This window comes from Arachis duranensis, chromosome 10 (assembly GCF_000817695.3).
Source record: "Arachis duranensis cultivar V14167 chromosome 10, aradu.V14167.gnm2.J7QH, whole genome shotgun sequence".
Taxonomy (NCBI): Eukaryota; Viridiplantae; Streptophyta; class Magnoliopsida; order Fabales; family Fabaceae; genus Arachis; species Arachis duranensis.
Genome location: NC_029781.3, coordinates 17,868,726 through 17,893,507, shown reverse-complemented (window position 1 = coordinate 17,893,507; position 24,782 = coordinate 17,868,726). Strand labels below are relative to the sequence as shown.

At 33.7% G+C, this 24,782-nt stretch overlaps 4 protein-coding genes across 4 annotated transcripts in view; 2 read left to right on the top strand and 2 right to left on the bottom strand.

Annotated features, from left to right (window-relative positions):
* The first annotated feature begins 323 nt into the window (after positions 1-323).
* LOC127742858 (uncharacterized) lies at positions 324-8,839 on the top strand. Its single transcript, XM_052255585.1, is given in 13 exon segments — positions 324-453; positions 676-762; positions 993-1,184; positions 1,268-1,348; positions 2,229-2,378; positions 4,917-4,976; positions 5,083-5,521; positions 5,642-6,034; positions 6,109-6,542; positions 6,673-7,226; positions 7,228-7,738; positions 8,196-8,352; positions 8,809-8,839. Coding segments are annotated over 13 exon segments (3,219 nt in total).
* Positions 8,840-8,940: 101 nt separating this feature from the next.
* On the top strand, positions 8,941-10,353 carry LOC107469337 (uncharacterized). Its single transcript, XM_052255584.1, has 2 exons — positions 8,941-9,443; positions 9,810-10,353. The coding sequence occupies exons 1-2, from the start codon at positions 8,941-8,943 to the stop codon at positions 10,351-10,353; spliced, it is 1,047 nt and encodes a 348-aa protein (XP_052111544.1).
* A 180-nt stretch (positions 10,354-10,533) lies between these two features.
* LOC107469338 (uncharacterized) lies at positions 10,534-20,021 on the bottom strand. Its single transcript, XM_052255583.1, has 9 exons — positions 19,773-20,021; positions 19,608-19,670; positions 19,137-19,219; positions 19,000-19,058; positions 18,813-18,911; positions 12,522-12,584; positions 12,285-12,382; positions 10,603-10,685; positions 10,534-10,541 (listed from the first exon to the last, which is right to left on the bottom strand). The coding sequence occupies exons 4-9, from the start codon at positions 19,027-19,029 to the stop codon at positions 10,534-10,536; spliced, it is 381 nt and encodes a 126-aa protein (XP_052111543.1). The 5' UTR covers positions 19,030-19,058; positions 19,137-19,219; positions 19,608-19,670; positions 19,773-20,021.
* Positions 20,022-22,840: 2,819 nt separating this feature from the next.
* The window catches only part of LOC107469345 (laccase-12), a 4,786-nt gene continuing 2,844 nt past the window's right edge, over positions 22,841-24,782 (bottom strand). The window contains exons 6-7 of the mRNA XM_016088724.3: positions 23,691-24,166; positions 22,841-23,236 (exon numbers count right to left, since the gene is read on the bottom strand). Coding sequence (XP_015944210.1) covers positions 23,106-23,236; positions 23,691-24,166 — 607 coding nt within the window. The 3' untranslated portion in view covers positions 22,841-23,105. The remainder of the gene's footprint in view (positions 23,237-23,690; positions 24,167-24,782) is intronic.

The window sequence follows — 24,782 nt, the reverse complement described above, 5'->3', positions numbered from 1 at the left end:
ACTTCTAAATTGAAACAGTCTCTTTTCTTCCAGAAAATTCAACCGAGTTGAACTCGAAAAGAAGAAAGACAAAGAGGAACCCGCAACAAATATTGGATCTTGGCTACAAGACATAAGGAAAGTCATAAGCGAGGAGATCTCATGATAATTTCAGCCAAAATCTCCTCTGTTCTCGCCTGCATTGCTTTTCCCTTAATCTCACCATCACCAGAATTATGAGCCATAGAAAGCTCTATTCAGGCATCGAAAGGTAACTTCATAGTTTGGAGAAACTTAAAATACAGCAGAAGATAATTTAGTTATAACTTTTCAATGTTGATAGGATGGATGGTGCAACAAAGCTGGACGAGAAGGAGAACCATGTCCTGTCCTCAAAAGAAAAGGCTCCAGTTTCGAACTCACTAAGGTCCCCACTTTCAGAGGTCCATTCCAATACAAGAAGTAATATTCCAGGTAACTTTACAAACAACTTATTGAAACCAGATAGCTTGCTATTCAGTTTTCACACTTATTTTGATTACTCCCTAAGCGAGTCTTCTGTAGATGTACTGGGTAATTACAATAAAAGGACAAAGATTTTATGGCTTTGGTTTACAATTGGAATGAAAAGGGATCTTCACGTTGTCAAAACGGTTTATACTATCCACTCTTAACTTTCACTTATTAATTACGCAGCTGATGAAAGGTGTTGTAGCTTCAACAATAAGAGGAAGGTGAATGAACTATGTAGCAATGAATGGTTAAGCTTCACGAACAGAACAGGTTGTAGTTTTTTAGCTAATGAAATAACTCAACAGAAAAAAGCAAGTGACATTCCAGGATTAGGTAAGAACCTGTAAATTCATATAAGTGTAGAAATAATTTATATCAACCAAATAAATCTTTTCATCATAGAAGATTTCAACAACATTTTTTATATTAGCAAGTTGTTGGGGTTGATGGTTTTTGGCTAATATAGGTCTAATTATAGCCATTTATTACAAAAAATACAGGATCGGTACCAGCTATTCAAAGAATTGCTGAAGAGCAACCACGTAGAATTTTAGATAACAGCTTCAGCATTGGTTTTAGAACAACTAATGTTGCAGAAACTATAGACGTAAATGAAAAATCCAGCATTCAGACAACAGAGGACTCGCCGTTCTTGGGGTTTACTGTGCTGTCACAGGTGACTTTATCAAGAGGTAATTATCATAAACAAAGACTTTGAACCAGAAGAGTTATGTGATTATGTATGTTAGACTGTGAAGTGTTATTTTGATATTAGATGACTCAAAGCATGCTAGGATGGAAAGAGCAACCAAGATAGCTAAGAAAAGGAAGTGTGTGGACATCCATTCCCAACAAGGTAAACATACCATACTCTATAGTGCAATATCCAAACAAATAGCCTTCTTTCCAAGTAGGAGCTTATTGTTATATTGAATTGAATAGTAAGATAACTTCGATTATAGGAGAGGTTAGTTAGCACATAGTAAAATTAGTGGAGAATACAAGTGATTATACCACATGGTGAAATTTTAAAAAATACAGAGAAATTAGGTATATAATGAGGTGAGTTGTTATGCTATTTAGAAAAGCACAAATATAAATTAAATACTCATACACTGGTAAACAATTGGTTTAAGAAAATGAAACTTCCCATCATTAAATATAATGGTATTTTTTCTAATCTTAGCTTGGAGCAATATTGTAATGTAAAGAAATAATGATAAAAATTTAGAAGGTGAAGCTAAGTTTTAAAAGAACAAAGATACAATGATGTGATAGATTGCATGCTGAATGATTGTTGATGCTATAAAAAATCAGTAAAATTGTATAGTCAATACATGATGAAATTTTATATATATATATATATAAAAAAATACGGTATAGAATTTCAAAAACCAATTTTTAGAAACTAAGACTTATTAGATTTACAAACTCATTAGTATCTTATGATTATATGAGTAATTAAATAAGGTGTTATCATGTGATCTAATTAAAAATCACTCAACTTATTCTTATAGTTGTGGACATGAACCATCATGTTTAAAACCAAAATTAAACATGAATTGATACACTCGAGTGATTATGGATCCACACAATATGATGAAAATATCAGCAAAAGAACCTAGGCATACATAAACCCAAGAGGTAGTTTTTGTTTCCCTTTAAAAAGTGCACATGTTTGATTGTTGAAGCTAAGGTAAACACTTTAGGAGTTATATAAACAACTTTCAATGTAGAGGACAAGAAAAATCTAATGGAGTATGCAGTTGATGGATGTAATAAAGATCAAGGTCAATGTGATGGAAGAAGTGAAAACCAGATTAAGAAAAATATTTCTATACCGAATTCATCAGTAAGCCAATGGCCACTAAGTCCACCATCAAAAGGTAAACAAGCAATAACAAAGCTAATGTAGATTGAGGTAAACAGCTAGACATATATATTGATATTAAATACAAAATGATCTCTACAGGGGCAGCACAGCACGCGAGAATTGAGAGAGCATTCATATTAGCTAAAAGAAAGCAAACCATAGTCTCACGCACCCAAGAAGGTAACAATCACGAATAATAAAACAACTACCACAAAGCCATGTTCATACAATACTTTAGATCATGTTGTCTACTATACGGGTGAAGTGAAGTTGTCTAAATTTTTACATGGCCCTAATTTTTTGCTCGCAAGAACTAAGTCTGCAAGCACATTCACCACACAAACCATGGAAGTGACTTCGATGAAAGGTATCACAATCTTTTTGAATTATTATATAATTATTTGAAAGATCTCAGTTATATGTTATATGCACAGTGATTGAAAAAAAGTTGCATCATGATCCCTGCACTTAGGATTCACAATGAGACATATCCATATCAATAATTAATTCACAGGTGAAGCAATTAATGGAATTGCTAATACTCTAGAATATTTAATTTTTATTGAAAAAATATTTGATAGGAAATATATTATTAGTTTGCAGTAGTTTAAACTTATTTTAGTTTATATTAAACCTTTTTATTTTTACTTTCAAAATTCTTGCTTCACTAATTAGATAATTTTAGCTATAACCATTATATAATATTCAAAGTTATACATAATACACATATAAATATTAAAGCAGAATAAAATAATGTTATTTTCTTGCTTTCTTAGCATTACATTAAAAAAATGTCAAATTGTAATAGATAAAAACTATGTATACAGTGATTAGTGAGTAGTTATTTAGCAAAAAATTAAAAAATGCATCAACCTATCAACCATTATAACCCCAAACGGAAAGAAAAAAATATTAATTATATATAATGTGCTTCATAATTGGGGGAAATAGTGTATACATAGTTATCTACTTTAACTTTTTGGTGTATAAACTATTAAAATTTGTTGAATAGAGAATAAAAGTAAATCTTAGGGAAGTAATTTAAACTATTCATAAGTATAAAAAAACAAGTGTTGTTTTGTAGGATATATTAGTTAGTGATTTTGTGATAAAACCTAAACTATTTTTCTCCTTCTCTCTCAATCATTTAACTATAAAATCACCTCATTAATTTTAATAGATAAAACTCAGTCAATGTAATTAGATCATCAAAAAAGTGAAATATGTCATATTCAATATTTTTTTAAAATAAGTAATAATATATCTTTTTTTAATTAAAAATAAAGAATTTCTTTTTATTTTATACCAATATTTTAAATTAAAAATAGGTTTAATTACTCTGTTGGTCCTATAGTTTCGCAAAATTTTCAATTAGGTCCGTATATTTTTTTTTAATTGGGTCCCTACACCAAATTTTTTTTTTCAATTAGGTCCCTCTTAATAGTAATTAGTTTAATTATATAGGGACCCGATTAAGAAAAAAAATTGGTGCAAGGATCCAAATAAAAGGAAAAAAAAGTATAGCGACTCAATTAAAAATAAAATTTGGTGAAACTTATTACTTACTTTTTTTGGCTATTTAAGTACGTTTATTTATTTATTTCGTATCTCTTAATTATTGATGAAATAAATCTACAATTTTGATCTACTTCAAGCGATTAATGTAGTTGCTAATACTATGACAACAACCATATTCAACTTGATAATTGTATTATATTGCACTTGATGATTCTTCCTAAAATCAAATGTAAAGATGGTTTCTTTTAATTTAAGTATGGTGTATGTGTACTTATCAATTACCTTTGGTTTAGATCAAACAACATATGCTAGAAGGTATAGAAGGCAACTAATGGACGCAAAAAGGAATCCTGATATCTCCAAACACATGCAAGGTGTGCTGAACTCTTTGTATGTAGTGTAGTATTTTTAGTTTAAGGCATTATTAAGAATTTATATTCACCCTCGCGTCCATTATATTAAGAATTTAATATTATTCAGCTAAGATATCTGACAACTGAGTTAAGTTAGGAAGTAAAAAAATTGTTTAAGAAAAGTTTGGCCTACTTTATTGTTTACCACTAATTGTACAATGGTTGGAAAAAAAATAAAGTGGTTGCCAAAGGTGGAGCAACATGGGCTACAAAAAAAATTATAAGAGAGTTTCAATAATTTTTATTCTTAGGGATTACTACTTAAAGTGGGGTTCTTAATTACAGAATCAAATCAAAATATATGAATTTATTAAAAACTCACGTTGGGTACTTTGTATGTTAGGCTCGGTAAGGACTTCAAGACAAAGACCTATAGAAGCCGACAGAGACTATTGCAAGCAAAATAGTGGTATGTTATGAGTTGGTTGAGGGGAGCATTATTGGGATTTGCGGTTTTATAACTCTAACAGATCTGCTAAACAAACTGCATAATTTTTTATTTCCACTATTCGAACATTAGGTTCTTACCATTCAGTTTCTTAGTTTTAAGTCAATCAATTTACAACTAATTAGGTTACTTTTTGCACCGTTGATTATCAAGAGTTAACTTCACAATGCAGGCAATAAGGCGTCACACAGATCTAACACACACATTAAATCTACTGAACGGTCAAATAAGGGTATGAGCTTACTTAATTGAATTCAACATAGAGTCATATTAAATGAAAGTTTTAGGTAGAAAAAAATATCTCAATCCTATTTTTTATTTTGTTGATCAATATGCAGAGTATGTGAATATCGGATATGCAATGTATGAATGTGAACATTGCAATGCTCTTTATTGGTATGCTGAGAGGTCAAACAAAAGTTACAACACAACAGATCCGAAATTCACATTATGCTGTAAAGGAGGAAATGTTCAACTTCCACAATTACAACAGGCCCCAAGAGTGTTGTATGATTTGTTGTTCAACAATACCCCTAAGAGCAAGCATTTTCGGGATAACATTAGAGCTTATAATAGCATGTTTCAGTTTACATCAATGGGTGCAAAGATAGACCGTGGCATAAGTCAAGCAAGAGGGCCACCAACATTTATCCTTTGTGGAGAGAATTATCATCTAATGGGTAGTCTGATCCCTCCAAAGGGGAACATTGCAAAATTTTTTCAACTGTATGTATTTGATACTCAGAATGAGATTGAAAATTGCATGGCAGCTATTCGGTAAGTTTTAAGGTTATTTATGTATGTAATAGATTTAGGATTTGAAGTAACAGTTGGGAGTTTTTCAATAACAATGATCCCATTAAAAACTGGTTATACAAATTCTTTTGTTGTAAATAGGGGTGAACATCACAAAGAGATACATGAAGATATTGTTAGAGAATTGAAACAGATGCTTGATGATAACAATGTACTGGTGAAGGCATTTCGCATGGTTAGAGACTCACTCGCAAGAGAGCCTAATAATACAATAAAGCTCAGGCTTTTGGGTAAAAAGGGGAAGGATGGTAGGCGATACAACCTGCCCAACACGGATGAGGTAGCTGCATTGATTGTGGGTGACTTTGACATAGATAAAACTGATAGGGACATTGTGGTAGAGACACAAAGTGGAAGGTTACAAAGGATTAATCAACTCAATCCTGCTTATTTGGGATTACAATACCCATTGTTATTTCCATTTGGAGAGGATGGTTACAAGGAAGACATACCTTTCGCAAAGGGCGACAAGAGGTTTCATTAAGAGAATTCTTTGCATTCAGGATACAAGAAAGGTTAGCTGATGGATCTCCTTTGTTATATTCTAGACGACTATTCCAGCAATTCTTGGTTGATGGGTTCTCCATGATCGAATCATCTCGCTTAAATTATATACGACTTGATCAGGAAAAACTCAGATGTGAGATGTACAAGGGTATAAAGGAAGCAGTTTTGTCCGGGGAAACAACACCGTCATCGCGTGGCAAACGTATTATATTACCATCATCATTCACAGGTGGCCCAAGATATATGATTCAGAATTACCAGGATGCAATGGCAATATGTAAGGTTGTCGGTTATCCAAACCTATTCATTACATTCACATGCAATACTAAGTGGCCCGAGGTAGAAGACTTTCTTAAGAATAGGGAATTAAATGCAGAAGATAGACCTAACATAATATGCAGGACATTCAAGGCAAAGCTGGATTTGATGATTAAAGATATTAGAGCAAACAAAATTTTTGGCAGGGTTTGTGCAGGTATGTCTAGAGATGAAATTAAATTACATTCGATTAATTATTATTTTAAATATTGTGTTTAAAAATCCAGTGTCCATGCATTTAAATATTATCTCGGATTCAGCTTATCTATGTCTTTTTGTTGACACAGTTGTATACACAATCGAATTTCAAAAACGGGGACTACCACACGCACATATACTATTATTCTTACATAAGGATGACAAGTTTCCGACAGCTGAAGACATTGACAAGATCATATCTGCTGAGATTCCAGATAAGGAACTAGACCCTGAATACTTTGAAGCAGTGGAAAAGCACATGATGCATGGTCCATGTGGTTTAGCGAGGAAAGATTCACCTTGTATGGATAATGGAAAATGTGTACGTCATTTTCCTAAGCGTTTTGTCGATTGCACAACTATTGATGATGATGGGTATCCAGTATATAGACATGTGAACAAAGGTCATGATTGTGTAACTGCTTCCTTCTATAGAAGTGTCACAGCGGATGCTGAGTTAGATGAATACGATGAGGTGAGTATGTATTACGATTGTAGATACATATCACCATGTGAAGCAGCATGGAGGATTTTTGGTTTTAACATCCATTACAGAGATCCATCTGTTGTGAGATTGGGTTTTCACTTACCCGATGAACAGAATGTTATATTCAAAGACCACGAAAATCTGGAGGATGTTGTTAGAAAAAGCATCAGTAAAGGAATCTATGTTTTTAGGATGGTTTCAAGCAAACAAGGATTATGCAGAAGCAAGGGCACTGACATATGTTGAACTTCCAACTAAATTCGTATGGAAGCCACATGAGAGGGTTTGGTTGCCTAGAAAATCACATTCTGTTATTGGTAGGATTTTCTATGTACCTCCAGGATCTGGTGAAAGTTATTACATGCGGCTATTGCTCAATTTTGTAAGAGGTCCAACTTCTTATGAGGACATTCGTACTATAGATGGTGTTTTACATTCTACTTTTAAAGATGCATGTTACGGACGTGGCCTCTTAGATGATGACAAGGAATATATAGATGCAATAGTGGAAGCAAGCCACTGGAGATCGGGTACATACTTGAGGAAGCTGTTTGCCACGCTGTTGTTTTCAAATTCAATGGATACACCAGAACAGGTATGGCAGAAGACATGGCATCTATTATCTGATGACATACTTCATAGGCAGAGGAGGCTTCTTGATAACCCAGGTAATTTATTGTCGCAGTATAAGGTTTTGTATTTTTCAACTAAATGGAAGGTCAATATCAGTAATATATTGATATTTATGTTAAATCGAAATTCATCGTTAACAGTGCCATATGTGTTTGTAGGATTTTTCGAAAAATTTTGTTAGTCTATGTAAGAATATTGTGTATAATAAAAAATTTAAAAAACGAGAAGTTTTTAGTAGCAATGCTAATCATAATTGAACTTAGGTGTATTATAGGATATAATTAGCAGTTCAATGAATAGAACCAAGATTCTATAATGGACATGCAATCTTATCTTATAAGAGGGATATTTATTAGTGTATTCAATAAGTTGGCTTTATCTAAGCAAATAGGATAAAATTGAATATTATTTGTTCATATTTTTATTTTTGGTTACGTAACTGAAGTTATTCTTCAAGATTCATTCATACAAATTTGATCTTTTTTTTGACAGATTTATTCCTTTCCGATGATGAACTGAAGGAGTTGACGTTGATAGAAATTGAGAAAACACTTAACTCATATAATAAGAGTCTGCAGGATTTCTCTCCGATGCCAGTCCCGGATATAAGCCAACTGAATAGTCAACTATATGCTGATGGAATGAACAGGTTAAAATACATAACTACAAAATTCTATTTAAATAATATTTAATTAATTTTATCTTTTTCTGAAAATATCATTCTACAAATGAAGATACAAAAGTAGTTACTTATTTGAATTATATAATAAATATAAATTGCAAATCTCTAATATTATTTTTTTCTAATGAAGAACTTATTATCATGGTTTTCAAAACTAATTATATAAAATACATATACATTAACTTCATAAGTAAATTTGTCAATATAACTTCTATTATAACAAATTTACAATTTTCAATGAATTTTTACACGGTCATCTCATAATTTATGAACAATCCATTAAAGATAATAACATTACCTTTCAAATAGTTAGTTTAGTCTAAATATTTTTTCTTCTTCATTTGCAATAGTTAGAAAATAGAGTATAATTTCTGATAGCAGATTTTTGCAAAACACATATTCGAATTGAAATGTTTTATATAGTCAAATACATGCTGATGGAATGATAGGTTAATTTCCGATGAGCTCCGCTATGATAAAAGACAACTAGCTCTAGACCATACCACCTATTTGCAACAACTAACCGACGAGCAATATTTTGTTTACAAGACAGTCATGGATGCTGCCCAAAATGGGAAGGGTGGAGTATTTTTTTTGTATGGGTATGGTGGGACTGGCAAAACATTTGTTTGGAAGACTTTAGCAGCTGCATTGAGATCTAAATCACAAGTTGTTCTTACTGTTGCATCAAGTGGTATTGCATCTCTTTTATTACCTGGGGGTAGGACAACACATTCACGTTTTTCAATCCCACTCAATCTAGATGAATTCTCAACATGCAATATAAGACAAGGAAGTGCATTGGCCGAGCTGTTGATAAAGACAAAGCTTATCATTTGGGATGAGGCTCCTATGGTAAATAGATTCTGTATTGAAGCTCTTGATAGGACAATGCGTGACATCTTAAGATTCAAGAATCCAAACAGTCTTCACCAGCCATTCGGTGGGAAGACAGTTGTTTTTGGGGGTGATTTTCGACAGATATTGCCGGTGATCCCTAAAAGGACTCGGCAAGAGATTGTTAATGCCACTATAAACTCATCTTACATCTGGAATGATTGGAAGCTCTTGAAATTGACAAAGAATATGAGATTGAGATCAGGTGATTCCAACACAAGGTCGTCTGAGTTAAAAGAATTTGCCGATTGGATTCTTGGTATTGGTGATGGTAGTCACGGAACTCCAACAGAACAATGTCAGAAGATTCTAATCCCAGATGACATACTGGTTAAAGATTGGGATGATCCAATTGAGGCAATTTACAAGGTTACTTATCCAAAACTGTTTGATGGCACCATTGCTGATGAACACATTGAAGACCGAGCAATACTTGCACCAACATTGCAAATAGTTGATGAGATAAACCAATTCATGATGAGCTTAAACCCTACTGAAGCACAGACATACTATAGCTCAGACAAGGCATGCCCAACCGAGTCTAACAACGACTTATTGGCGTCCATTCACACACCTGAATTCCTGAATACAATTAGATGCTCAGGAGTGCCCAATCATGAGCTGACATTAAAGATTGGAACTCCTATCATGCTTTTAAGGAACATTGACCACTCAGCAGGATTGTGCAATGGAACACGTTTGGTTGTCACCAAGATTGAAAAACACATTATAGAAGCACGTGGTAGTGCCGGAAAGAACAAAGGTCAGAAAGTCTTTATTCCTAAGATGACTCTAAGTCCTTCCGATCATCGAATACCATTTAAGTTCCAACGAAGACAATTTCCTATAATGGTCTCATACACGATGACTATAAACAAGAGCCAAGGGCAATCATTAGCAAATGTTGGATTAATTCTGAAAAAACTTGTTTTCACCCACGGTCAGCTTTATGTTGCAGCATCTAGGGTGACACACAGGGGAGGTCTTAAGATACTTTTATGTCATGATGAAGATAACTGTGCAGAGACCGACAATGTTGTTTTTAAAGAAGTTTTTAGAAATGTGGCTTAAACAGGTGTACTTCAGCCTAATAGAAGTCTAACATGCAGCATATATAGGAGACCTTGGATGCAAAAAGATTAGCTTCATTCAGGTATGGCTATTGGCATAAATTTGACAATTTCATTATATAGTCCTTTATGCATATTTAAATTTGAAAATACACAATTTAATGCAACAAGAATTGGTCATTCAAGCACCTTTAGTTAAGAAAAGCAGTCAAAGCAGTTAATTGGCAAAAAGTAATTTATAAATTCTTACCAATGCACCCACTAGCAATATAATCTGGAACCCATAAATCTACTGCCATAACCATATTGCGTAAGCTATGATGGTCACGAAACCTGCAGTGCGTGATGGAACAAAGAAATTATAAGGTGAGAAGCACATACATGTTATCTTTTCAAGCATCACAACCATGTTCATATAATATTTTGAGTTGTTAGTGTATGCCAGGAAATATATTTTTTCGATTAGAAGACTGTCCTGTTTGACAAAAGTGTTGAGAGAGTTGTAGTGTAGATTTTTTTAAAACATCTGTATTTAATAGGATGCATACATATATAAATTTATTTAGTGATATCATTAATAGTATATATACATATTTTATGCATAATGAAGTGATACAAAATTTTTGAGACATAGTGGATCAGTATCCATGAGCGTGAACCCGATATCCCTTTACCAGAGTAATATAATTAAAAAATAGGATAGATAACTAAGTAGGTAATACACACACAGGATATGTGAACATGAATTATTCTAACAATACCAGCCAAGTCTTGGTTTATAAAAATCTTTACCAACAAAAAAGGTAGGCATGAATATGCGAGGGACAAACCCTTATTCATTGTTTGCTGTACTACAATTGTCACAAATCGATTACCAAAAAAACCAAATTAGAATTACTATTTACTAATTCATACCAGGCTCCATATACTTCACAGAAGAAATGGTTAACTAATCCTAATATAAATCACAGCACTGTTGAATCAATCAAAATTCTCATTTTTTCAGTCCTTTTGAGAATTGTTTATCTGGTTCTTTGACAGTAAAGTGTACAAGTGAAATTTGAAAAGTTTGTTAGAGTTGGCTCTTATAGGTAGTACACATAGTTGATACCAAGATCATCAGTTACCACAATAAAAACATCAATAAATCCATAGTTGAGATGCCTGGAAAACAATTGAGGCTTACTAGAATACACACAAGCGTTGAACTGTTCTACCTAAGACTCTAATTGCTAAAATCAAAAGGAATGGTACAAAAATTAAGCTAGAAATAGTTACATCTACAATTAAACACCACTTGAAAATAGATGAAATTAGATAAAAGAAAAAAAACCCATTACTAACCTACCAACGACCTAATCCAATAGAACCATTCATTTGCTCTGATTCAAAAATAAAAAGAGTTGGAAATTGAACCAAAAATCATCCATATAAATTAGAAAATTCCTCTTCATATGAGAATAAAAAACAACTGGCAGCTTCCAAAGTTTAAATATTCCAGCCTGTCCATGTAAGAAACCAAGGGAATTGTACAGGAAATCCCGTTACATATGAATAGATTAAGCTCCCAAAAAGAATTAAAAAAAAATAATCCAGGTTTTGCGAGATTGATGAGGTGTTTTGCACATTAAGCTGAAATTCAGCTACACCAAAAGACTTCTGAATTCTGAGTTGAATTCAGGAAGATAATACGCTAATTAAACCCAAAAGGACTGGCATAACATTAACATGAGATATAAAATGCTCACCTTCTAAATTCAAACAGTCTCTTTTCTTTCAGACAATTCAACCAAGGTTAACTCGAAACTAAGAAAGCCAAAGAGGAACTCGCAACGAAAATTGATAATCTATGAAAACTTCATGAAATTATTCTAATGCATGTAACTGACCACTAGCAGCTCAGCATCCATAAGAAGAAATCTGAAAACTCACCTTGTGACGATTGAAAAACCAAAACAACCTGCATCATCCCATTGTTTAGAGGAAGCTGCAATGGAACAGGACAAAGCTTCCCATTCAAAGGACTCCGACTGCACACAATAACTCCGACTGCACACAATTTCATTATATAGTCCTTTATGCATATTCAGAATGACTAGGAGGAGGAGGTAGAGGAACATAATCAACATGAATCGCCAACACATTAATAACATCCCATAAGACCCAAACCTGAGTGGAAGTCCGATGCGGAGTATCATGTGTATCGGAGTTCCTCCATGGCGGCAAGGCACCCTTGGCCCCCAAGAAGTCAACAAATCAATAACACCATTAGTTGTGGTATTAAACTACTCTTCTATATTAGCCCATGACAACAATAAAGAAGTCTTGTGGCCCACAAATTCAGCCCAACAGAATACATAAATTCAGTTCTAATTTTAGTCTTTATTATTTTATCTTATCTTATCTTTATGTTATCTTCTCTTCTTATCTTATCTTTACTTTTATCTTTCATAGGACAATGCTCTATATATATTTAGTTTTACCCTCATAGTTTACAACACATGTTCAATTCAATCAATCAATAATCAATAAAAATTATTTCTTTGCTTTCCCTATTCTTTCACAATTTTATCATGGTATCAGAGCCTTGGTATCCTCCTTGAAGAGGATACATAAGCTATCATCTTTTCGGTGAGAAATCACCCTACATCTTTTTCAACCTCCTCTCACAATGAATAATCAATCTTCCAATTCAGTTCAAGATCCAACCAATCTTTGTTAAAGGCATCCAAGTGAAAATCGTACCCCAGTTTTGGTTACCCCGGTTCTTTACCAGCAATTCCGTCTGCGCCTCCTTTCTTTCGACAATTTCGTCTGCATTCTGTTTCAGCAGTCATATCTGCATTTTGTTTCAGCAGTTTAATCTGCATATGTTTTAGCAGTTTCATCTGCACTCTTATTGCGTTCCACGCGCCCTCTTTTTTTTATCACGCTCTATGCGCCATTTGAAGTTATTGCGTCATACGTACGCATTTTTTTTAGGATCGCTGCTCAAGCACAGCATCTCCTTTTATATTTTTGCCGCCGGCAGCTTAAGCTCCGCTGCGCACATTTTTTGAAGATCGCTGCTCAAGTACAGCATCTTCTTTTATATTTTTGCCGCCGGAAGCTCAAGCTCCGCTGCGCACATTTTTTGAAGATCGCTGCTCAAGTACAACATCTCCTTTTATATTTTTGCCGCCGGAAGCTCAAGCTCCGCTATGCGCATTTTTTTGAAGATCGCTGCTCAAGCACAGCATCTCCTTTTATATTTTTGCCGCCGGCAGCTCAAGCTCCGCTGCGCGCATTTTTTGAAGATCGCTGCTCGAGTACAGCATCTCCTTTTATATTTTTGCCGCCGGCAGCTCAAGCTCCGCTGCGAGCATTTTTTGAAGATCGCTGCTCAAGTACAGCATCTCCTTTTATATTTTTGCCGCCGGAAGCTCAAGCTCCGCTGCGCGCATTTTTTGAAGGTCGCTGCTCAAGTACAGCATCTCCTTTTATATTTTTGCCGCCGGAAGCTCAAGCTCCGCTGCGCGCATTTTTTGAAGGTCGCTGCTCAAGTACAGCATCTCCTTTTATATTTTTGCCACCGGCAGCTCAAGCTCCGCTGCGCGCATTTTTTGAAAATCGCTGCTCAAGTATGACGAATGGATTTTTGACGGTTTAGAATTTCTCAATTAAATTCTCGTTGTAAGGTATAGTTTCTAAACCAAACAATAATCCTTTCGTACAAAAAGTTGTTTGTCACAAGTACAAACCCCTAAAATTAATAACCGAAGTATTCAAACCTCGGGTCGTCCTCCCTAGGAATTGTAATGAAGTGTCTTGTTATTGGTTGTGAGTTATTTTGGGGTTTTTGATAAGAGGCATGAAAGTAAATGGCAATGAAAGTAAACTAACAACTACATTTTGACGAATGGATTTTTGACGGTTTAGAAACTATACCTTACAACGAGAATTTAATTGAGAAATTCTAAACCGTCAAAAATCCATTCGTCAAAATGGCGCCGTTGCCGGGGATGTGCAATGGTGTTGTGTTATTGGTTATTGTACATATGTGAATAGTGTAAATATCTTGCTTTTTGCTTTATTTGCTAGTGTAGAATTTTATTTTCCCTTTCCACCATGAATTCTCACTTTGGCTATGAGCTTGGTTCCAATTGTGTTGTAGGTAATGAGAGCTTCAATGAGCAGGTGTATCAAGGATGGAACAATCAAAGGTGGGAGGAGCCATGTGCATATGATCAACCCTCATGGCAACAACCTCCACCAATGCACTATGAAGAAGAGCCATCCTATGAAGCATACCAACCCAATGGCTATGGTGAATCACCTTGTGATTTTCAAGAACCACCACCATATGCCTATGAACCATATCCTCAACATGAGCCGCGACCATTCTTACAAGCCTCTCCATACCAAGCACCTTCCTATGATCCATATCCACCCTATGACCAACCATCCATACCATATTTTTACGACCATTATGAGCAAGAACCTTTAGAACCACCACAACCCTATTTAGATTACTACCAAGAACCACCTCAATACACACCATCTCCACAACCTTACCAAGAAGAACCACCTTCCTATCATGAACCCTCTCTCCAAAATGATGATCCTTCTTACTCACCACAAGCACCAATAAACGATTCTCTCACTTTGTTACTTCAAGGACAAGAAGCCATGAAGCGGGATACACTTGAGTTTGTGACCAACTTGACCAAGGTAGTGTCCACCTTAGCCTACCGATGTTTGAACGCTCAAGGTACTTCCATGATCCCATGTGAAAAGTCAAAAGAAGAACAAAGCATGAAGGAGAAATTGGAAGATTCGGTGGGGGAGGGAGGATACCATTTTGTGTTGGAACAATTGGAGGAGCCTATGATCATTGAAGAAAAGGAAGAAGTGGTTGAAGATTTAGGAGATATTGAAAGTCCATGGGAATGTAGCATCATGGAGAACTCTTCCAAGAAGCTTGACATTGATGTTGAGGAGGGTGCGCAACCTCCAAGGCATATCATCATTGGAGATTTGGAAGAGGCTCATCAAGAGATGGATTCAATCATGGATGAATTCCTATCTACAATCGAATCCTCTCCCATTGGACATGAATTTGAAGCTATAGAAGAGTGTATACAACCTCCCACGGAGAACGAAAATGACATGGTGTATATTGAAATTGAAGAATATGAAGAGGTTGATCAAGAGATGAGTTCATTCATCGATGAATTCCTATCAAAAGTTGAATCACCCTCCATCAAACAATATGTCAACACCAAGTCATGTGGAAAAAAGGAAAAGGTTGAAAATGAAGAAGCTTGTGAAGAGGTGGAAACAACCAAGAAGGAGCACAAAGAGGTAGATCTTGCATTGTCTAAGTGTGGGGAAGCCCTCCTTCCCAAACTACCATCAAACACAACATTTAAGTGGGTAAAATCTCTATCTCTAAGCTTTAATTTCTCACTTGAATATGGTTTAATTGAAAATGATGGTCAACTTAGAACTTTTTGTGGAATCAAAAGTAAGAATAAGTTGTGTAGTGGTTGGAAAGTAGGTGTTAAGCTCATTAAGGTCAAGGCCTCAAGGTATGGGGATGATGTTGGGAAAAGGATCACCTTGTATGGATCTAGAAGGAAGCATTGTTGGAGTAAAGAGAATTCCATGTGTCCACCACATTTATGTCAACTATCCATCCGACAAAATCATGGAACTCAACCAACGGATGGATGCGAAAATAAGATATGGGATCCCGGTTCGATACGTGAAGACCAAATATGGGGACTCATATTTTGGGTAGAAATCTGCCCAAGCTCAATGAAAATGGTTGGAAATTCTGTCAACCAATTGAGGAGCATGGATCCTTGGAGATTCAAGGATGAGTACAAACATAAGCCACCATGACAACAAGCCTCTCAAATGTCCAACTTAAGGACTTAAACTAAAAGTGCTAGGTGGGAGACACCCCACCATGGTAAACTCTTTCCAAATCTTTTACATTCATTTAATAAGTGATTTGAGTTGCCATTGTAGGTAGATGTTTCATACAAATTTGTTTGTACAATTTAATTGTTAGCTTAGTCACATACTTGTTGTGTTTAGTAGTAGATGAATAATATCCAAATTGCATTTTTGTGAATTGGATGATGGTTGAGTGAATAAGAGTTGTGAACACTGAGGGGGGCACCTAGCAATTTGTTTCATGATGAAAAAAAAAAAGGGGTGGACGCGAGCGCACCATGTACGCGCACGCGTCCCTGTGAGGATGCACCACGAGCCAAACTCCCGAGAGTTGGGCCTCTCATGAGCAAACATTATGCCTCAAGCCCAACTCGACCCACGCGGACGCGCACAACGTGCGTGCGCGCCCTTTCTAATAACATGGACGTTCGCGCGGACGCGCGCCATTTTGACGAATGGATTTTTGACGGTTTAGAATTTCACAAATGAATTCTCGTTGCAAGTATAGTTTCTAAACCAAGCAATAATCCAATCATACAAAAATTTGTTTGTCACAAGTACAAACCCCTAAAATTAATAACCGAAGTATTCAAACCTCGGGTCGTCCTCCCTAGGAATTGTAATGAAGTGTCTTGTTATTGGTTGTGAGTTATTTTGGGGCTTTTGATAAGAGGCATGAAAGTAAATGGCAATGAAAGTAAACTAACAACTATAAAAAGCTCTTGGCAAGATATGAGAACTAGAAGTCCTATCCTAGTTATCTTATTCAATTGTGATGAGAATTATTCATTGCTCCCACTTAGTTAACCCTTGCTAAATAAAGGAAAGTCAAGTGGATGAATCAATTTGGTTCCTCAAGTCCTAATCATTTCCCAAGGGAAGACTAGCTTTAGAGGCATTCAAATCAATTAGCAACTTCTAAGTATCAATCAACAAAGGAATTAGATAGCTCAAGAGTCACTAATTACTCTACCTAGGCCAAGAGGAACAAAATCTACTCTAAAATCTAAACAAGCATTTCATCAAACACTTGGAAGGCATAAAAGAAAAGTATAGCAAATCAACAACAAGAATAGAATCTAACAACAATTATTGCAAAGAATTAACAACAACAATCAAGGAAATCACAATTATCATGAATTACCTCAATTGCATTATTGAAATGAAACTAAAAGAACAACAATCTATCCAAAACAAAATGAGAAATTACAATTATAGAAACACATAACTAGAAAGAGAGAGATGGGAAGACTGAGAATTGATAAAGGAAAATTGAATCAAAGCATGAATCAAATCTAGATCTAAGAAGAGAGATTAACCTAAACCTAATTCTAATCCTAATTCTAGAGAGAAGTGAGAGCTTCTCTCTCTAGAAAACTAAACTAAAACTAATCCTAGTGTGTGTGTATGTATGTATGAACATGTGTTGTCAATCCCCTTCAATCCTTGGCTTTTATGTGCATTTTGGCGCCAAAGTTGGTTGCTGAAACCTCTCCAAAATCGCCAGGCACGTGTTACATAAATGAAGTCATGTGCCATCATCGGCGCGCGCGCGCATGGTACGCGTGCGCGTCGATGGCCTGTTTGCAATGTGCGCGCGAGCGCCTTGTGCGCGTACGCGTGCACGGCCTGGATCAGATCTTTGGTTTTTTGTGCTTCGCTCCACTTGTATGCTTCCTTCCTTACTTCCCTTGATCCATGCCTATCCTATTACATCCTGAGATTACTAGCAAACACATCAAGGCATCTTATGGAATCAAAGAGAAATTAGAATTCATCAAAATAAGGCTTAAAAAGCATGTTTTTACATTTAAGCATGAATATGGAAGAGATAACAAAACCATGCTAATTCATAGGCTAAATGTGACAAAAGGTTATCAAAATACTCTAAATTCAATACACAACAAACCGTCAAATTGGGGTTTGTCAAAGTACAGCATCTCCTTTTATATTTTTGCCACCGGCAGCTCAAGCTCCGCCGCACGCATCTTCCTCCGTGTCACTACGTCAGACGCGTCTTCCTCAACAATTTCATTGGAATTTATCCAAGCTGTGGATTATTGACATCTTCCACCCACCAGCTTGCGGGGGCGTATTAAACTACTCTTCTATATTAGCCCATGACAACAATAAAGAAGTCTTGTGGCCCACAAATTCAGCCCAACATAATACATAAATTCAGTTCTAATTTTAGTCTTTATTATTTTATCTTATCTTATCTTTATGTTATCTTCTCTTCTTATCTTATATTTACTTTTATCTTTCATAGGACAATGCTCTATATATATTTAGTTTTACCCTCATAGTTTACAACACATGTTCAATTCAATCAATCAATAATCAATAAAAATTATTTCTTTGCTTTCCCTATTCTTTCACAATTTTATCAGTTTATAAAAGCTAACACCACATCTCAAATTCATATCAAAATCATAACCATTTTCCTTTTCTATAAACCAGCCCATGACATCTATATCAAGAGTGAAAAAGTAACACTTCAATGATTTCGAAATAAACCTTTATCCCAACTTTAAATAGAAAAGAAGGATCATCAAGCATTTGGTTTCTCAGAATAGAACTATGCTTCATCATAAACGATAGTGGCCGACCGGGACCCTGCAACACAACACCAACATCGAACTTAGCAACTGAAACAGCTATTTCATTTCCCTAACTAAAAATTCAAACTTTGAAAGAAACTTACCTGTAAATCCAAGCAACTTTGGAGGGACATTTCTCGAACGCTGTTTTACCTTGCGCTTCCTTCATAACCGATTCGAAATTCCACAAATCCATCACAACTCATATGCAAAGTCGGGCATAAGCAGATTAGTTGATTACCCGTTATTAGTTGTACGTAGAGAGGCACATTGCTGATTCTCATATAGCAGCTTCCATACCAAATAGATTCTTCTGCCCAGTCCCTTAGGTAGCGTTTGTTTTGAGGTACTGAGACAGAGACTGAGACTCAGTATCGTGTTTGTTAGTTCAGAGACTGGTACTAAAATTTCTGTCTCTGTCTCTAAAATTTCAGTATTTCAGTACCTCCAAAAAGTAGGGACACATGGGACTGAAATTTTTAGAGATGGAGACTGAAACTTTAATAACATTTTATACCTAAAATACTTTCATTTCAATTAATTAATTCCAATTTTACCCTTTGTGCAAATTAAATTAGAGTTTCATTCTTGTTTTAATTCCTGTCTCCCATTTTGCACCAAACGGAATACTAAGATTTATTTCAATCCCTGTCTCTTAGTCTCTGTCTCTCAGTCTCAGTCTTTCCGTCTCTGTCTCTCCACCAGACGCTACCTTAAAGAGTACACATTGCAGGTTTTATCATGGAAAACTTAACTCCAAAGGTTGAACATGTCCCTATTGTCAGATCCAAGTCGATGCACATATTAACAAAATGAGATAATTAGATTATAACAAAAGGCAGAATATCAATAGATGAATTCATATATTTTGATTCACCTGTTTTGATTTGATCTTGCTTTGTGGATTTGTGACGGCGACAATAACCTGTGCTTACTACCCAGGAAACTGTTTTTGCTATTGTGGTAGAAGAGTATACCAGAGAAAAAGTTGTGTTTATGCTGAGTTTGTCTCCTAATGCCATTTTTCAAAGTTGAAGTTGGATTCACCTTATATGTTTGGGGATCTATTTGTGTAGCAGATGCAAGGCGTGCTGAGAAGCTAGATAGCCCAACAAATCTGTTGATTGTGAACTCAATCCGATTTAATAAAAAATATAGTAGTTGGTGATGTATTAATATGAAGTAGTAACTGCCCGGATGGAAATACCAATGATTCTTGCCTTCATTATTACAGTTGGTAATATATTAATGATACCAACGGTTCAAGGTTTGAAATTTGAATGAGACATCAAATCTAAAATAAAGAGCCAAACTCATCTCAATTTATGAAGCACAATTGGCACAATTTGAATAGACTGAAGGATCAATTTTTTTTGTGGGACCCTTTATAACAGGATTAGTCAGATTGAGTTTGGAATATAAAATGATGGTTAGTACTTAGTAATTAGTTTTCGGTTTGGATTTATTTCTTTTGGGAAAAAATTATTATTAATTTAGAGTTAAATAATTTGACTTTTGCTTAATATTAGGTAACGCAAGTTTGAGAATTTTAAGTGAGACTAAACAACCCGCATGAAATTTTATACTTTTTCCTGTTTAAATAAAAAATTGTTTAAACGAATTCATAAAAATTTTACATGTATTTATTATTATTTTTACCAAATCAGGAATTTATAACGGTGGTAAAATCCATTAGTAGCCAAATATTGAATTTTTTGTTATGTGAAATTATATCTTCTTTTTGTACGTGCACAGTTTTCATTTTAATTTCTTATATTTATATTTATTCAAATTCCAAAATATAGATAAACAAATTGTTTTCCAGTTACATGAATATTATATGTCAATATAATGGAACCGTTAGATTAATAAAAAAGATATTAATAATATACACTTTAATTACTTAATGTTACTATACATAAAACAGTCTGTCTTTTCAATTTAGATCTAAATTTGTATAGTCATTTAAAAAAATGATTTTTGGAATGAGCCAAGAATTTCTTTTTTTTTTGTTTTATTTTTATTTTTTTTTGCTCTCTATTCTTTATAATCTATTTTTGCTTTTTATTATATTTCTTTGCTTATGTTTTGAGGTGATCACTTAATTTTTTTCAAACCAAATTGAATTTCAACATAACTAAATTGACTGATCACTTAATTCATTTTTATACAATATTAATGTTTTTTTAAACAAACTATATCTAAATATAATGAAGTGGTTTAAGTATAGGACTTGCACATAACGTGATTACAATGTACACAACTTTTTTAGTAGTTTTCATTTTATTAATAATATAATTAAATACCATTTTTTTTATTCGTACATTGTAAGATTACAATATAAACTATTTCTCTTACCATTTGAGTATTGTTTTTGTTATTTGACAATAACAAAAAATAATACCATTTATTTAAATATATAAACATAATAACTGCTACACTTAAATATAATCTACTAATATAAAAAAATACAATAAAATTATTTTAATCTCTAAAAACTAGAAAAACATAATAAGATTTTTTTTCCTTTAAAAGTATTTGATATTATAGTCTTATGGACGGTAAATATAAGTTTTATACACAAAAAATTTTTGAAACTAAAAATAATTTAATATTAATTGATAATCACCAACATTTTATTACAACGTAATAATATTTGTCCCGGGTAAAGTCCGGGTTTTACACTAGTTGTATTACTATAAAGATGTTGTGCCTAAAAATTGATGATTCATGATTTGTTTTGGTTAGCTTGTTTCTAAGACTGTGTTTGTTTTGTCTATCCTTTAGTACATAAACACAGAAACATAGACATTAAAGACACAGACACAATAAGATATAAATTTTTTAACTTGTTTGGTATACAAATATAAAACAGAAAACACAAATCACAATTATATTAAATTTCAATATTACCCTTGTTATAAATTATTATTAGTACCACTACTACATAACTATTATCTCAACCAAACTATCACCATTAATAATGAGTCATCATGTCAACAAAAAATAACTACCAATAACAATCTAAAACTAAATAGTGTGTTTATATCTCAAGTTTAGTATTTCACTCCTCTCTACTATACATAAATTTTGTGTCTTTGTATGCCTTTGTATCTTTTTATATCTATCAAAATCTTATATCTTACTAATCAAACAAAAAACGTGTACTTCTATATATCTATGTCTTGGGTAAACACACCCACTAACCAAAGGCACGCTAAAAGAACGTTTGATAGAAGGTGGAAATGTGTGGTTTCTTGAAAAATGAAGTGCATGGTTTGTCCAAATTCAAGGATTTGCCTAGCTATCTAGACTGGAAATACTGAGTCCTATTGAGGTGATTTGCCTAGCTATTTGGTCAAAGTATAAATGGATGGGACCTAGGCTTCACTTGCTCTTCTTAATAGAAATTGAGCAATAACTTATTGCTTCATGTGAACGAGGTCTATCTTGAAAATCCAAAAGTATTATTCTAATTTATCACTATGATGATTGTTAGACAAAGACAGAAAATGTTTATAAACCGGGATCATGTTTTATATTAAAATGTATTGGGTTAGGAGTGGAAAATAAGGATCATGTTTTTCGCTCATTAGAGGTGTTAGTTGTGGTATTTAAATGTATTTTACTCTGGTTGATTTTTTGTGTGAGTTCCAGTCTCTTGTTACTCATGTTTTGAACATGATACTTGTCTTTCCAAAATAAATAAATAAACAAATGGTTGATTATTAGTAATTTTTTTTGTTAATTTTTCTTTAGTATTTATCCTTTTTCTAAAACCGAAGACAGATTATTTTTGCTATTTTTCCATCGTAATTAAGAATTTTAACTTGTGACCTGTGAGGCAGATACATTTAGCACTAAGCCACTAACATTTGTTTCTCTTTTCCTAACAGATCTGTAACATTGTGTTTGTTACATGAATTTTGAAAAAAAAAAACAATAATAATAATAATAGGATCAATTAAACTAATCGGGCTAAGATTACAGTGTGTGTTGGACCACATCACAATGCCCAAAGTCCTTAACCCAATTTTGATTTTTCTCTAAATAAAAAATATTGGAAACATACCCAAAAATCCACAAAAAATATCAAAATATCCTTCCCCAAATGTTGGGAAACATACACCAATAATAACAACTTCGGAACTAAGCAAAAAAATACAACCCTTTCATTATTGGGTTGAAGAATTCAATGATTTTGGTGGTCCTAACAGAGAGGCAGATCCAACGGAGGGGGCTCTATGGATTGCAATTCTCCATTTCCATTCTCTACTAAGAGAATTGTGGCCAAACCCCATGTAATGTGAACATCCAAGTGACAGTGCATAAGCCAGGCACCTAAAATATAAGATCAAATCAAACATCAAAATATTATTAATTACTTTATCATCACAAGATTTATAACTAGTGCTATATTAAATCTATTAAAGCTACTTGAAGTTGTCTAATAATAGTGAAAAGACTTAAATAATATGCATAAGGTCCTAAGAATCATTATATAAGTTAAAAATGGAAATTTAAGGGTGTGTTGGATTTATATTTATATTTTTATTTTCATTTTTTTAATTCTGTGAAAAAAATAGAATATAAAAACAGAAAACTTGATTTTATTATTTTTAATATTTTTTACTTTTCTTTAACAAAAATCTAAAGACAAAAAATATTGAAAATAAAAACGCAAACTAAAGGTACTCAAAATATTGGAATAGTAAAAGTTTCCTTCATTTGTAATTAAAATATTTTTTAATGAAATAATTTATTAGAAGGATAAATAAATAATTTTATTTTTGACCTGGATTATCAGCAACAAACCGAATAACTGCCCATCCATTGACAGGCACAGCCACAGTGTTCCTCAAAGGTGGATCAACAAGGTTGAACTTTGATGCATCTTTCTTGGCATCAAAATTTCCAAAACCTTGAGCAACAATGTAGAAATCATAGCCATGAAGATGAATAGGGTGGTTCTCAGGGGTCACAATGCTAGTGTCCTGAATTACAATCTGCACTCTCGACCCATACTTTAGCTTGTAAGCCTTGGTCCCTCGAATCGGCTGCCACAACGAACGGCTAACGTTGCCCGTGTAGTCGAATTTCACGGCTGGCTGCGCCGGAAAATCAGTGGTGAACACTCCCGGAATTCCAAGTTGGTGTGCTTGAAGGATGGAAATCTTGTTTGGGAGAACAAATGAGACATTGTTTATGCTTGCAGTGAACCTTGTCCCGTTTGGTCCTTGGCATCGATTTTTCCTAAAATTTGGTGGGCACCTATTTTCCAACATTTTAGGTAAATTTTTAGATATCATTAATTGGGACTAAAAAGGATTTAAGGCAATAAAAATAGAGTTCAGAAACATAGGAACACACTTAGATGGAGGGAACATATAGTCCAAAATTAGAACTAAGTCACAAAAGAGAACATATCATAAAACGGTTAGTAACAACTAACTACAAGACGAGCGCGGTGAGCAGAGGATCTAAGTTTAATTCACGTCATTCTTTTGCTTTTTCTAAAAAAAGAGGAAGTTATAAAACTAAAAAATTATGAAATATTTATTACTTATTAGTGAAAAAAAAGTGTGCACAAGTATTCAATATCGTTTCAAGACTCTTAAAATAATTATTATTATAAATTTGATGTGTTACTTAGTTGTTGGTAAAAAATTATTAGTCATCTAAACTTTTTAATTAAAAAATATTCTTAAGAAATATGACATTAACTAATTTTTTTCAACTAACATCAGTAATTTTTTAAAAATTATTTTGTTTATTTTAAATTTTACATCATAAATCATAATTCTTTAATTTTAAACCCTAAATTATAAATACTAAATTTTTAAAAATAAAAACTTTTAGAATTAAAAAAAATAACTAATGTTTATTA

Excerpts from the sequence above, each read along its gene's own strand:
- LOC107469338 (XM_052255583.1), bottom strand. The coding sequence starts at position 19,029 with ATGTCCCTCCAAAGTTGCTTGGATTTACAG. Across the intron at positions 18,912-18,999 it reads AAAGTTGCTTGGATTTACAG|GGTCCCGGTCGGCCACTATC; the intron begins GTAAGTTTCTTT and ends GTTGTGTTGCAG. Across the intron at positions 12,585-18,812 it reads TATTTAAAGTTGGGATAAAG|GGTGCCTTGCCGCCATGGAG; the intron begins GTTTATTTCGAA and ends TTGGGGGCCAAG.
- LOC107469337 (XM_052255584.1), top strand. The coding sequence starts at position 8,941 with ATGGATGCTGCCCAAAATGGGAAGGGTGGAGTATTTTTTTTGTATGGG. Across the intron at positions 9,444-9,809 it reads TCATCTTACATCTGGAATGA|ATGCCCAACCGAGTCTAACA; the intron begins TTGGAAGCTCTT and ends CTCAGACAAGGC.